Below are 15,963 nucleotides of genomic sequence, written 5' to 3' on the forward strand. Positions count from 1 at the left end.
AACATGCTCATGTTCATCGGATTGTTCAGAAGACTCGATAGGTACTGCAGGTTGAGGAGTTATCTCTGTCGAAAATCTAGAATTGCTATGCATATCTTTCATAGGAAAAATATTCTCAAAAAATGTTGCATCACGAGATTCTATAATAGTATCAACATGCACATCTGGTATCTCAGATTTAACCACTAAGAATCTATAAGCAATGCTCCTCTGAGTATATCCTAGAAAGACACAATCCACTGTCTTAGGTCCCAACTTGCGCTTCTTTGGAATAGGCACATTAACTTTCGCTAAGCACCCCCACGTGCGCAGATAAGAAAGTGATGGTTTTCTCCCATTCCACATCTCATATGGAGTTTGATCTTGATTCTTGTTTGGAACTTTATTCAAGACATGACACGAAGTCAATACAGCCTCCCCCCACCATGCCTTAGAAAGACCAGCTGTGTCTAACATGGAGTTAACCAAGTCAGTCACCGTACGGTTTTTCCTCTCGGCAATCTCGTTTGATTCGGGAGAATAGTGAGGCGTCCTCTCATGAATAATTCCATGCTCCTCACAGAATTCATCAAATATTTTGAGAAAATACTCACCACCACGATCTGACCTTAGACACTTGATCTTTCTCTCTAGTTGATTCCCAACTTCAGCTTTATAGATTTTAAAGTAGTCTAACGCTTCGTCCTTAGTTCGCAACAAATAAACATAGCAAAATCTAGTCGCATCGTCAATTAACGTCATGAAGTATCTTTTCCCACCATTTGTCAATACACCATTCATCTCACATAGATCAGAATGTATGAGTTCTAGAGGTGCCAAGTGTCTCTCCTTAGCAGCCTTGTGAGGCTTCAGAGGTTGCTTTGATTGCACACAACTATGGCACTTAGAACCTTTAGCAATGGTGAATTTCGGAATTAAACACATGCTGGAAAGCCGAGACATCAAACCAAAATTAACATGACATAAACGTGAATGCCAAACACTCGCATCATCGCTAACGTTGCCACAAATATGGTTCACCGACTTATTACAAAATTCAGCAAGAGAAAAGCGGAACAAGCCTCCGCAATCATAGCCTTTACCAACGAATTGTCCATGTTTCGACACGACAAATTTATTGGACTCTAACACTACCTTAAACCCGTCCTTGCATAGGACTGACCCGCTGACCAGATTCTTGTTGATAGTGGGCACATTTTGCACGATCTTCTCCGAAGTAAACTTAAGATCTACCGTGCCAACACCATGAACAGAAGCATGTGAACCGTTCCCCATCAGCACGGAGAAGTCCTGGACGGTCTGGTAAGAAGAAAACATAGAGGTGTCAGCACACACATGAACATTAGCACTCGTATCAAGCCACTAACTCGTGGATTGAAAAACTGAAAGAACTGTAGGTAAATTACCGTACCCATCTCCAGTGTTGCTTATGGTCACCATGTTGACATCCTTGGACTCATTTGCTTTCTTGGCCCTGCGGTCTGCCCGATCTGGGCACTCCTTGGAGAAGTGTCCAAGCTTACCACATGCATAGCATTTTTCCAAAGCATTGTTCTTCTTCTTCTTGAAGGTAGTGGTCTTGTTAGGCTTGTTGTTCCCTTTGTTCTTTCCATGTGGGAACTTTTGGACCAGGTTGGCGCTGGACTGGCCTTGATCTCCTTTCTCAGGCACGTCCTTCTTCCGAGCCTTCTCCTCAACATCAAGAGTCGCTGTCAAATTTTCAACTGATATCTCCTGTCTCTTGTGTTTCAGAGTTGTGGCGAAGTTCCTCCACTGGGAAGGCAACTTTGCAATAATGCATCCAGCCACAAACTTGTCGGGAATAGGACACTTAAGGAGATCAAGATCCTTGACAATGCACTGCACCTCATGCGCCTGTTCCACCACAGAACAGTTATTCACCATCCTGTAGTCATGGAAATTCTCCATGAGGTACATTTCATTGCCCACATCTGTTGCATCATACTTTGCAACCAGAGCATCCCACAGCGTCTTCGCCTCTGTCTCATCAATGTACACACGGACTAATCCATCTGACAGATTGCTAATGATACATCCGACAAAGAAATTATTGGCCTCATCGTACTTCTTCTGCTCTTCAGCAGTAAGTACGCCCTCAAGCTTGCCAAGTCTCATGTCCCAGATGTGCATAGCAGTAAACCAGAGGCAAACCTTGGACTTCCAGATCTTAAAGTTCATGCCAGTAAACTTTTCTGGCCTCAGTGACTCAGCGAAACCAGCCATTGTTAAATCAATATATTGCCTATAATAAGGTTTTTTTATTGTTGGAAAAATAGACAACTGTAAGTTTAAATTCCGAACTAGATTTATCATGATGAGAATTAAACCTAGCATGCATGACTCTAACATACTAGACAGTACATATATCATAAACATGATCTCAGAAAACATGATTATGAAACAGATCTGATCACAAAATATGTACTGTGCGGGAGCCGCCGGGAAGACGAAAGGTGCAGACGAGACGAAGACGGTCCTTCGAACGGAGCGCGGCAACCGGCGTTGCAGACGACGGTACGCCGCAGCTCCTGACTTGGACGGAGGACGAGCCGTGGCGAAGAAGATGAGCAATCGCGTTTAGCGCTTCCCAAAAACCTTATTCGCCCTCTCCCGGTGCAGGATCACAAGAGCGAGCGGTTCCGGAGACCTGCTCTCCCGTTCGCCGGTGCACGCCGGCACTCGGGATGGAGAAGACTACGGTGGTGGCGCAGCAACGAGAGGTGGCAAAACCCTAACTCAGATTAGATCTTCTTAGGAATTTCCAAACCTTGGGGACTCCACGTATAACGATCTATGGTGCACTTTTTCCATGAGGGAGGTGGTCCGTATTTAAAGAGAGAAAAACCCCTACACCCTCGTCCATTAGCAATACGGGACTAATAGATGGTGTACGTCCTCTTAGTGCTAATGGGTCTTTGAGATTTATTAGAATTATTTATATGGGCCAAGCCCATAAATCTAACACAAAGAATGACACAGAGTACGACGCAGTGTGGCTGGACACGGATCCTCTACCACACTTCTCTCTAACACTTGGTTCACTAGCATATGGGCAGCAGTGCAGAGGAATCCCGTCCGCGCGGCTCCCGACGTCCTAGTGTTGCTGCTTTCTTTCTGTTCCCCTCCCCCTCCCACCACGTGTCTCTACCATGTTGCCCAAGCTAAGGGAAACGCCGCCACTTCTTTTCTTATCTTTGTTTCCCCTCGGAGCAACGCCGATAAGGGGGTTTGAAGCCCCTTCCATGTTACTGTTGACGGCCATTATTTCATGTTCTGACCGTCAACTTCTCGGAAATAAATTGAGTTCTTGCACCATGTTCCATACATATTTTGTTTAATTCTAATAAGTTCCACAAGTTTTGGATGAGTTGTGCCTACAGGAATTCACAGTCCAAAGATGGTCAAAATCATAGAAGATCCAAGCCGCCCGGCATAATCCGTGCCAGTCGGCCTGACACCTCCACATACATGGGTGCAAGATTCAGTCGGTGTACCCGGAAGGCATGAGGATCAAGCAAAGGACCCACAAGTCAGTGCCCAGATCGTCAATGGAGAAACTACTCATCTCAGAGGCATTGTGAAGCGTTGATCTGCAACGTCGGCGAAACAGAGGGCCAACGGGCCCCGGAGCCAGGCCGCCCGGCCTCCCCCGGGCCGCCCGGACTAGGAATCAAGCATCCGAGGAAACTACCTGAAGAACCGACCTCCTGGAGTGATCAAGAGCCGTCCACGCAAAGGTCGGTGGACAGGTGGCACAGAGCCAGACCGGTCGACCTAGGCCAGGCCGCCGGCCCCCCCCTTGCAGCCCCTCAGCTCCCGGCTTCGCGTGGAAATTAAGCACAACTGCCACAGTTGCGTGCACCCGGCGCTACCTGAATTACCGGCCATCTACCGACCTTGGAAGGCTATAAATAGGACCCTCTCCATCACTTGTAAACACACACTCAAAGGAGCAATTCTCTCTTCTCAAGTCTAGAGTAGGTTAGTAGTTGGGAGTTAGAGTCGAGTCGAGCTTGTCTCGGGGATCCGAAGTCGTCATCGGAGCTCGGTATAAACTCTTGTATTTTTTTTCCTTTGACTATTTTAATATAAGTAATCTTCTTTATTTACTTGAGTCAGCTTTACTTTCCGCAAATTATTTATCTTCTCAAGTACTAGTACTTGTCTGCGGGAGTAGTTTACCTTTAGTTCAGTTTATGTTTTCTTTCTTGCTTGTCAGATCTTGTAGATCTTGTCTTACGGGTTTTCTCGCCCGGACTAGTGTAACTCAAGTTAGTTCACTAGGTTGAGGGGGATTTCTCTTGAAGGCATCAAGAGAAATCCTAGTATCGAGAACAGACGTGGTGTCTGACTCAGTACTAGCTAGGAAGTGTGTTCCACCCCACAGCACCGCAATGGTAGGTGGCAAGTGGTGACAGCCTTGTCCGTCCCTCGTAGTTCACCACGTTCGGGTGTTTTCATAGCAGTAGTTACCGAAGGACGTCGGACTCCCTTCTCATCCCTTTCTGAGTCCTTCTCTTAGGCCGCCGAAGTAAGTTCCAGGTGTCGGCATCAAGACAGAAGCTTAGATTAGTTCTACTACAGAACAGGGTTTTAGTAATATCAACTTGTGTTACTATAGCTCAATAAATATGTTACTAGGAGACCTAGTAACACATATTGTTAGTGTTCCTATATGCGATGTTACTATAGCCTTTTCCATTGGAACAAAACTGATGTGTTCCTTTAGATCCCAAAAAGTGTTACTACATTGTGACACAATTAATGATCTAGTGGAACATTTCTGAAGTGTTACAATAGGTATCTTTTGTAACATATTTTTTAGTTCTAGTAACACTTCCCCATTGTTATAGAAAACATAGTTGGAAAAATAGAACATTTGGTTCGTAACACATATTTTATCTATTGTAACACATTTATAAATTTTTCAAAAAAAATTGTTACGCATTGCCTATGCCAAATAATGGTGCATTACGTTTCTTTCGAGTGAACATCATACATGACTCAATCACACAAACCACAATTTTCAACAATCACTAGAATGCAGAAGGGGAACAAATGTACAAAGTATACATACTGTGATAATGTGTATATATAAGAATAATTGTAGAGAGTAAATATACATTGTAGCAAAGAGTACACAATCTGTACTTGGAAAGAAAAATTCTATTATATAAGTATTGTGAAATCTTGAAATTCATTATTTCTTGATCCATTCACAAATGCATCCAAATAAGAATTCGGCCATTGATCATATCAACCTGCATAGACAAATAAATTATGCTTGTTATAATATCATATATTCAAAAAATCAACTATAGTATACACAATTGGAAGGCCAAGCAGCCAGTACTCCTTTGGCATGAATAAGATTAACCTAAGTTAGCACTAAAGAACTTTGAAACAATATCAAACTTAATATAACATCTCATCGACCATGCTATTTTCATTATTCATATATGCAGAGTTCGAAGGAAGGCTGATGAAATTCTTGGTAACCTTTTTTTAGAGGCACCTAAAAGATGCCCCTGATGAAGTTCTATATTGGTGCTGTTATGTGTCGAGAAGCTAGCACATAAAATAAAATAATCTGGAACTGCTTGCAAGGTAATGTCAGATAAGAGGGAACTTGTACCTATTTCACTGTACAAGATATGGCGTACCCAGTGCCGTAGGCTTCCCGCACTGTGCGGGGTCTGGGGAAGAGTTGTTTTTAAGCCCCAAGCCTTACCCACACAAATGTGCAGAGGCTGAGGCTCGAACCCAGGACCTTCCGGTTACAATTTCACTGTACGAGATAGAAAGGTGAAAAATGGATGGTGGTTTCCTTGATAGCAGAAAGTTTCCAAATTTTCAATAGTTCATAATGATGCAAACCTGCAGTAAACATTGATGAGTAAAGGGTTAGTAGAAGTTAGCCAATGAAATACATGATTTACAGAGGTTAACTATTTCAATAGTTTATACTTCATAATGATGCAAACTTGCGGTGATATCAATGAACAAAGGGTTAGCAGAAGTCAGCCAATAAAAATATATTATTTACAGATATTAACCATAAAATAAGTCTGAAATCAAAGAAAGGAATGTATAATCATGAGTTGTCCCTACTAAAGAAAGTAGCAGTCTTAAATAGAGCTAAAAACATTATTATCTAGTCTATCAATCATGGCAGGGGAAACTAATCCGTGGAAGAATTTTTGGGAATATCAAACTAAGAAATAATTCCTATTTGTCACTTCCGGTATTTAGTTGGCTTCTCAGCTTAAAAAGCTGATGCTCCTAACTCAAGGGTTTATCATTCATAGGACTAGCATACTTGTTTGAAATCTAAACTTGAAACCATATATTCACAACTTCCTTAAATCACCTTCTTCTCCCTGATCACCACCTGCGGCTGCAGGTCCTCTGCCACTGCTGCCTCACTACAACAGAATGCATTTGGGGAAAAGACACAAGTAGATTTCAAACACTAAATCAATTTTGATTTCTCTGCATTTATGTCTCTTGATAAAAAAACTAAATCAAGCACAATTTCTCTTGTAGAAAACTGACCAAATTGCTTTGCAGATAATGACCTGGCCAAGTTTTGTAGTCCTGTTACATGATCTTGTCGTTCTCCTCAGTGGATTTAGCAGAGTCCAAGTCCATGTGCTCTTGGTGCTTGGATAAATGTTCTCAAGAGCATGTGCAAAAGCCTAAATATGTTACAATACAAACGAGTGTTATTTTTCAGATCACTTTATTTATTTGTCTTAATCAACACTGCACGACATTCATTCATGTCATCTAAGAAATCCTTACTCTACATTTTAACCAAGTACAGATGCTGGACCATTCACTACAATTCATGACCACAAACCTTGTGTCCCACAAATTACCAAGATCTGAATCTAAATAAAAAAGACTGCAATCACCACTGCTCATACCGCGGATCTGTTGCGACGGCGGGACAGCCCCTGAACCTGCTGCGGCATACCGTGAACCTACGGTTGGGGGACCTAGACCTGCGACGGCGGCGGCCCTCTGCACTCGCACCCCGGCGGCGGCCCCCTACACCAGCGGCGTCGGGTCCTGGACCGCAGCGAGGACTACATGGGCGCCGGGGCCGGGTCGTGGGAGAAGGCTCAGCAAGAAGGCGGCGACCCCTTGCACCGCAGCGACGGCGGAGTGGGCGCGGGATCAGGTCGTGGCGAAGGGGGCACGGGGGGAGAGGTGGAGGCAACGGCGCAGGAACCGTCGGGCAGGGCACATAGTCGTCGGGGGAAAGCGAGCTGCCGCAGCGCAGGAGAGAGCAGATGAGCCACGCACGCAGGCCTAATCTGCATGGGCACGGCCCATTAGGATTAGCCTTTTTTTCATTTGCCGGATTTTCTTTCTTACATTTTTTATTCACTGGCAAACTAGTGTCCTCCAAAACAGATGCCATGGTGTCATATTCATTTCCGTGCAAAATAGTATGTTAACAAAGAAACTCAGTAGTTCAAAAGATGATTGTCCAAAAGAATTAAAAACTGAATTGCACTTAATTATATTTGAAAATATAAAACATTTTTATTTGTTTCGGAAAATCCTGCTCAAACAATTTTTTTAAAAAATATTTTATCTTGTTCTCGGAACATCTGGGATACTGTGGGAGACAATCACGCGCGCTAAAAAGATGCGCCAAAGGAGGCAGGGGCGTGCAGGAATCCTCAATTATTAATTTTATGGGAATCCTCACTTACAAATTTAAGTAAGGGAAAAAAATAAAAAAAACTCAAAGCAATAATTATTTTAACCTTTCCCACCACATGAGGACTAGGTATCCTCACTAATGCCCTTATAAGAATATAAATACTATAATTTTCTATGTCTCACCATTATATGTCCACTAATAACCACTAATATATATAGGTGATAGATTTAATCACATCACATAATCTGAATTTTGAGAGTATATACTATTTTTAACTTATTTGATTAACCTTTCATTATTATAAAATAATTCTCCTATATCCCTAGGACGTTAGGAGACAATAAACAAGTTATGGACTTTTAAGGCGTGTTTGGCTGCGCTCAAAAAAGCTCTACTATGCTGTATGCTCGGCTCCTCGCTCCCTGGTGAGGCTCCAGCTCTGCTGACACAAATCCACTTTGGTCGAGCTCTGGCAGCTGGGAGTCGACTTCCGGCTGATCTCGGGCTACCGGAAATCGACCTCTAGTCGAGCTCTGGCAGGGACTCGTGGGGGTCGGCGGGTGAGTGGGAGGGCCGAGAAACTTTAATTTAATATTATTTATTTGTTACTATAGCATATGTATTTGTGACATATTTTATGTGTTTCAGTATATGTTACAGCATACTATTATTTTGTAATATTTTCACTGTAACACTAAAATTTGTGTTACTAAAACAGATATCTGTAACATGTTTTATAAAAATAGTACAATGTGTTACAACCTTCATTTGTAACACATCTTTGTGTTCCTATGAAATTTCTTTGTAACATATTGATGGATGTGTTACAAGATTATGTTACAGAATCTATGTTTTGTAGTAGTGTAGTGAGACTAGCTCAGTAATTTAGAAGTGTTTCAGGAGTCCTTTCTCGCTCGTTGTCCTCCCAGCTGCTTCCTCTCTAAGGTATAGAATCTCCTGTGTCAAACGGTCATAGACTGGCCATTTATCCTCACCCGTTATCTGGCTTACCCCTGCTACAATTTGTCGGTTGATAGATCTAGTAAAGGTCATCACTACAAATTACGATACACTTTACCATAGTGCTTCCCTGCGGATTTCATGATACCCCGGAATACTCCGTGGTGAAGTGTTACACCGGTGATTCTATGCGCTTGCAGAATACCTATTTAGATTGAGCATAAGAGACACCAACAGTCATCCTTCCATGTTATCAAAAAACACTACTTAGAGACATATACTACAATAATTTATCTATTAAATTGTCTTCTGCGGAGTATAGGAGCATTAAATTTTACACGCAAAAATAAATGAAAGCTCATAAAACGCATGCACAAGAGACGGGTTGGGCTCCAAAATCAACTCTAGTGCTTTGTTTCTTGTGCTAAAGGCATCTTTTACTGAGGAGCCTGCAATACTCTCTCACCTCATTTCTCTCTCGTCCACGTAGGACGGATGCTAACATGGACGGTTTAATAAATTCTCATTGTATATGCTCTTACTCTTCATCTTCCAACTCGCTCTCTATTTGCCAACAAGATGAAGCAATGCATTTGGCTTATCTTGCTAGTTTTTCAAACGACTGAATCTCAGCACGATGCCACGGTAGGGAGCAGCCAAAAGTGCACTTTGTTTCGAGATATGTTACTGGTATCACAACAGAATTGTCTTACACTTATATACACAACCACTGTATATAACGGCCCGAGTAGACCACATTACACAAAAGTCATAATTTACACTGCAGCACGAACTGCACAATATCACAGCTGCATAATTTTTTTTATATAAAGATGCTACCATCAAAACTTGTCGCGAGAACCATGAATTGCTGACTTTCCAGGCTCACCGTTTCAACTCCTCAAACAGTATAGAGGCGAACAACCTGGTTGATCGTGGCGCGGCAGATAGGGCACCCCCACTTCTTGGACTCGATATCCTTCAAGCAGGACATGCAACCAGCCATGTGGCCGCAAGGAATGCAGGCACCTTCCACAGGGGCATCAAGACAGATAACACAGGTGCCAGAGGGAGTGTTGCCACTGCTGCTCGCACTAGCCTCATTTTCTCCTGGTCTAGCAGATGCTGCTGCTGTGCCACCTTCGGTGGTAGCAGGCATGACTACATCGACAGGAGTGGCATCTACGGATGGATACTGAACAGGGCCGCTGTAGAAGGTTTCTTCCGCGAATGGTGGGGCGGTTGGGGTTGGAAGCGCCGGAAGTGCTTCCTGCGGAATCACGACTGGAGGGTTGATTTGGGTTTTGTTGGATCTAGATGAGCTTTGGCTAGAGCTTGTTCCAGGCATGTCCCATCCATTGTATGTGCTGCTGCTTGGTGTGTCAGCCTGGGCTTGGGATTGGCTGCTCAATTTTGATGGTGCAGGAGCTGCTGGAGGTCCCCATCCGTTGTGAGAATTGCTTGGAGGAATACCCCAGCCATTGGTGCTGGGAGTGGATGCATTTGGTTGAACATTGGGCACTCCCTCTGCAATAGCTGATTGAATTGAGGCATTGATAGCCATCGCTAATTCAACATCCTCCTTGCTGGGTGCAGATTGTTCTGAATGTGCCACAGATGAGTTTGCAGGTACTAGATTTGGCATTGGGAGATTTGCTGGTGGTGCTGGAGCCGTGTTGAAAACCTAAAAAGAAGGTGATGTTTAGATTATACTATTATTTCTCTGTACAAAGCTAAAAATTTAAATCCAGCAACTTCTGGTTCATTGAAACTCTAGATCACAACTTCACATCATCACTATTGTAGTTATTTAGATATCTATATATAAGAAAATATTGTTCAGGCACACTAAGGATATACCACGAGTAACTAAATGAGCAAGAAAATATTTCTGTAAGGTACCTGTGCCATGCCACAACATGCATTATAAAACCTTTGAAGCTGCTGTTTGTCACCTTCATAGGCAGGTAAGATCTTGTATCGGGTTTCTGTAAAGGACATCTCACTCAATTTTAGAAAAGGAATGGCTACCTATTTCTCTCAGATGGACTTGACAGAAATCAATCAATATTCATGAAGGGATGAACTGATTGTCATGAGTAAAACAAGATATTTCAAAATATCAAAAGCAGGTAACACACTGTTATGCTTTCAGAAATAGCAAGCTGAAGAACTACTCCATTGACCAATGGGTTCATGCAAGGAAATTTGATCAAGTTGGCTGCAGCCTTGTTATTGATAATAATGCTGTCAAGTTTCTATTAGGATAAAGTTGAGATTACCAAATGGTAAGGTAATTCGCTTGAAGTATCTTGATCCCCAATAAGCAAAGTAATAAAAATTATTTTACATTATGCAGTACAATTCGTTTGTTCATCGTCATCTCACATTTCATGTTTCTTTCTTATTAAAATACTGAATAGTGTAATAAAAGAACATCAGTGGCTGAGAGGATTTTTTTATTATTCCATTTGCAACCAATGATGATAAGCCTAATGTTTGCTTGGAGCTACAGCCACGGCATGAGCTCAACAAATAGAATGATAGCCAGGTTTTTGTGAAATTATGTGAGATTCTAAGTGGAGCCTTAGGGACAACTAATATAACCATCTGCCCCATTAGAAGAGTAAGAGAGTGATCAAGCATACATGTGTATTTGTATATGGGTGTAACAATTCATGCTGTTTGATCTTGTCGGTGGAAGATATATGCAGTCGTGAGTTCGTGACACAGCATGTCTCCTAATCCAGACTCTAGTTGGAATACAATAAATTGGCTACATTGAACCTTCAGAAACACAAGGCACTTCATTTCTAAGAAAAGGTAGGATACATCTTAAATCAGACGTAAACATCATTAAACACCACAATGGAAATCATATTGACAAAGCAAGTAGCCAATAACATAATCAAGCATTTAAAATTGCCAGATCTGTAAATTGAAAACAAAAGCATGGCACATACTTGTTCCTTTGTCAAAAATGATAATGGAAGGGTCAGCCAAATTAAGCTTTGGTTCTTCAATTTGAGATTTCCATAGTTTAACTACAGCACGAGGTTTAGAAGCCTGCAGTTCGTCAAGAAAAGAAATATCACAAATAACAATCATTTCAATAGCATGCAGCCGTCAAGAAAAATTATCAACTGCAACAAGGAAGCACAGTGTTCACAGCTAATTGTAGAAGCAAGCAAAACACAACTCTAATAAACAAATGGAATGGCTGCACATGTGCGCTGTAACAACAGAAAATGGCAACACCAGTGTAGTTACAGTGCAGTTTCCCCCTGAACAGGCTTACATGAACATATGAAGCAGCAGTTACTCAAATTCAAATGCTACTTGTTCCTACAGAACTAGACCTGGGGGGGAAGGGATACATTTTAAAAGGAAGGGGCATCAGTAATGCCATTACCAGCCCATGTTCATGTTAATTAATTGCAAAAATACCGCAGAATTCAATGTGTAGGAGATACGCCAACATATCCACAACTATAAGCAGTAACTGCATAATATATAAATAAAGCAGAATCCTTTCAAACTTTTAAGTCGTACATGTAATTCAGGATATATAGCTAGCTCCAACTTAAGAAGCCTGGTTGGAGCCCGCACCTCACGGGGTAAAACCACAGCCCAACTGGGAAAAAGAAGTAAGGATTAGAAACTCATAAATATACTGCGTAATGATTCTCACACCTAAGAGCTCCATGATATGCATCCAGATGTACAACATAAATGACAGAAAAATAATGTCAATAAAATTTTACATCTTTCTTGTCATGAACTGTGGAGCAATTGCATCCAAAAAAGCAGGAGCATAATTCTCCCTCATCCATCCACAAAAAAGAGAAATCCGTCCCTACAAATAATTAATAATTAAATTAGAAATATGTGAAACAATCAAAATGAATACTTTTCCATAAGTACTATATGCACAGTAGGACACCCAGTAAATAACATACCTCTATGGCCCGTACAACATTCACATGGCCCTTTTCTCTTGCCAATTCAAGGGCAGTATTGCAATCATCATTTGGTATGAAAGGATTGGCTGCAAGAAGATGAATTTAACAAAACTACTACAATTCACGAGAGAGGAATGAAGCATTTCATATATATAGATCATGGTATACCTCCATGTGTAAGAAGTAAGTGGACAGTCTGCTCGAGCCCTTTCTTGGCAGCATGGTGCAATGGAGTCCCACAAAATGATCCTGCCAATGGAAAATGGGGAGGATTAGAAACATAACAAGAAATGGTAGACTCTTCAATCAAGCATGCATTCTGAGATAATTGTAATGGCCACCACATGTAAGTTTTTCAGCAACTTGGAAGAATCATATCAAATAGTTAACATTTCATTCATGCAGAGCGTGCCATACTGTGACACCATTTCTTAATTGATTTGATTCCACGAACATATAATACTCGAGGGTATCCAAATGGAATGCTGTTTGCTAAACCTTCTCTTATGTGCCTGAAATGTATCCTATCTACCTATTTGATTGAGCAGTTTAGGCTCCCTAATAACTTTGAGGTTCTGCTATACTTCCAACCTCAACACACTTTACACACATTTGTATCCAAATTAACCTTTTGCTTGAGCAATCCTTTACTTCGGCTCTTCTCCTAGAACCAAACTAATAGGAACACATCCCTATCCGGCCCACTGAATCTGTGCAAACCCCAGTACTGTGACATGGGAATCGCCGTTCTAAGTTCAACTAAGACAGTGTAAGAAGAAGAAAAACACGAGAAGAGCGCCCGTACCTGGCCTGTAGGCGTTGACATTCGCTCCCAACTCGATGAGCACCTTGGCCACGTTGAGCAGATCGGGCCGCATGCAGGCCACCATCAGGGGCGTCTTCCCCTCCTTGTCAATCCACTGCAAAACCAAGCACGCAAACAGCGGCGGCAGCAGCAGTGAGTCGAGGAGTTGGCGTGGTGATATAAGGGCGTAAAAGATTGTTTTCCTGAGTGACTGGGCTGACCTCAAGGCCGGCGCCCTGCGCGCGGAGGGCCCGAATCCCGTCGGCGTTGCCGTAGTTGACCTGCTGGTACAGCAGCTCCTCCTTGGACTGCTGCAGCCCCATCCCGGCTCACGAAACGGTCCAACCGGAGAGGGAGAGGGCAATCTCCCGACCGAAATCCCCCGCGAATCGACCCAGTCAGGAGAGGCTGTTCCTGCGGGCGACCGCTGCGAGGCCGTGCCCCGCGCGCGCGAAAGGGCCTCGGAGGCGGCGGCGGCGAGTCCGGCGACGGGGGCGCTCCGGTCAGGAACCTACCCGGAGGAGATCCCCGCCGCGGGAGGGGGCGGGCGGGTGGTTCCCGGGGAGGCGCGGGGGTTGGATTGGATTTGGGGGCGGGCAGGGTGGGAGCACTGGGAGGAGACGGGGGATTAGTTATTATTAGGAATTTAATGCGCGGTGGTTCGAGGAAATGGGTGGGGAATTGAAGAGGGCGAAGCTGACAGTTTTTCTCCGCTCGTGATGGCGGCCTAGACCCTTTTTCCTTCGTGGCGAAGGGATTTGCGGGCAAGAAGGCAGTCAGGCAGAGGGGAACGCGCCAACGCGGGATGTGACGTGACTCGAGGCTGACCAGCCAGGCAGTCACGACTGACGAGTGGGTCATGCCTTGCCCAGCCGCGGTAATCCGTGTGGCCTACCACTGTCGAATGGAACCATTGTTTCCAATCATAATCAGCTTATTGGCGGAAATAAATGATAATTTCATCTAACAGCTCGTTTATTTTCGCTTATGTGGTAATCTGCTTTAAAAATTTGAACTACAAGAAGCGAAAAAAATCTTCGCTTCTCTCGAACACATTTAGATTGTAAGCTAAACGAAAACAAACAGGATCTAAATTGATCCCAAACAATTTTGACTGTTGCTTGAAATAATGCCGTAAACATCAAGCTTTTATGAGCCACCATTCTGAAAATCAGGTGGGAAACCTTTCCCCTCGCTGACCTTAAAAAAAATGTAGGAGCCATATATTCCTAGCATAGTTGGTACTCCCTTAGTTCAAAAAGAATGCAATTCTTGCTTTCTACTAAGTTAATATATCTCAATTTTAACTAAATACTAGAAACACAAGTGTGGCTTTGCCTCTCCTTCGAAGGAGCCAACCAGCCATTCTTGTAGCCTTCAAAATGCGTTGTCGATATTTGCAATTGCAGGCAGAGGGTTCACGAGAGATCGTCTCAAGTGTTACTTGTAACTCCCGGCTCAATCTAAAGTATGAAGCTTGTACTTAGAAGGAAGTACATTTCTTAATTCTTAATGGGAGCGAGATGATAGCGTGGGGTCTATATTTCGTGTCGTAGTGTTATACTTGATGTGGACTTAAGTTCATGTAATAATTATTGTATGTAGGCAGATGATTAGTTTTTTTAGCAACATGGGTAAGATAAAATTCGTCGCTTCGTTATTTTCATATAGGTGTCATAGTCTGCAGCCTGTTGTTGCACTTGGTATATATTTTGGACATTCTTTTATGGTAACGCAACTATTTAGGTAATTTATTATTTTGGGTATCAAAATTGATCTATGATCTTTTTTGCTTTACTTATTGTGGCGAAAGGAGAGATAAAATTATTGAGAAATGAGGAGATACAATTAGCCAGAGACTTAATGTAATTGAGAAATATGGAGATTTCAACTTTAATTGTGTGGCAATTAATATGACACGTTATTGTAAAGTTAGCATGAGAAGTTATAGAAGAATGGTGGTAGGATATTATATTTTTAGCAAAATAGGATCCTATATATGTTGAACAAATTACGAAAACGCGTCGAATCTACAATTTTGTTGTGTAGCAAAGCTTTAGGTTTCTAAAATTTGAGCAATGTTTGTATTCATAACTTTTTAAAAAGTGCTTTAAATTAAAAAATATACAATAATAAAGTTGTAGATTTTGAGATTATGAGCAACTTTTGTATTGAGCACTTTTCAATTGAACACGTTTTGATGTCCAAAATTGTAGGTACAACAGATCACACATAAGCATTTGTGAAACGAATTGCGAGAGCATCTTGAATTCTAAAATTTTTTCTATAATAAAGTTGTAGTTCTCGAATTTTATTAATTTTATATTGAATTTTTTTTTATTTCAACACATGTCGGTGTTCAAATTGTAGGTATAATATCGAATGTTGGTTCAAAACAATATAAGTAACCAATGAAACAGGTTGTTGTTTGATTAAATTGAAATCCGAGGGTTCTTCAAAAAAATTCTTGAGAGAGGATCAGGACGGCGGGTTAATTTCACAAAACCTTAAGGTTTTATTTGCAAATTTTCCTAAAC

General features: G+C 42.2%; 1 protein-coding gene across 1 annotated transcript; it reads right to left on the reverse strand.

Moving 5' to 3' along the window:
- Positions 1-9,305: 9,305 nt before the first annotated feature.
- On the reverse strand, positions 9,306-14,039 carry LOC120659912 (probable E3 ubiquitin-protein ligase XBOS34). The gene is made up of 9 exons (XM_039938181.1): positions 13,648-14,039; positions 13,427-13,541; positions 12,790-12,870; positions 12,619-12,707; positions 12,424-12,515; positions 12,212-12,293; positions 11,623-11,725; positions 10,562-10,647; positions 9,306-10,343 (listed from the first exon to the last, which is right to left on the reverse strand). Exons 1-9 carry the CDS (start codon positions 13,747-13,749, stop codon positions 9,561-9,563), a joined length of 1,533 nt encoding a protein of 510 aa, XP_039794115.1. The 5' UTR covers positions 13,750-14,039; the 3' UTR covers positions 9,306-9,560.
- Between the last annotated feature and the right edge of the window lie 1,924 nt (positions 14,040-15,963).

This window comes from Panicum virgatum, chromosome 2N, assembly GCF_016808335.1.
Source record: "Panicum virgatum strain AP13 chromosome 2N, P.virgatum_v5, whole genome shotgun sequence".
NCBI classification, from domain to species: domain Eukaryota; kingdom Viridiplantae; phylum Streptophyta; class Magnoliopsida; order Poales; family Poaceae; genus Panicum; species Panicum virgatum.

What these genes read in the sequence shown, in the direction of transcription:
- LOC120659912 (XM_039938181.1), bottom strand. Translation starts at nt 13,749, where the DNA reads ATGGGGCTGCAGCAGTCCAAGGAGGAGCTGCTGTACCAGCAGGTCAAC. An exon ending in CAGTTCATGACAAGAAAGAT is followed by an intron (nt 12,294 to 12,423) that starts GTAAAATTTTAT and finishes TCTTTTTCCCAG; the next exon opens with TTGGGCTGTGGTTTTACCCC. An exon ending in CATGTTGTGGCATGGCACAG is followed by an intron (nt 10,344 to 10,561) that starts GTACCTTACAGA and finishes CCTTCTTTTTAG; the next exon opens with GTTTTCAACACGGCTCCAGC.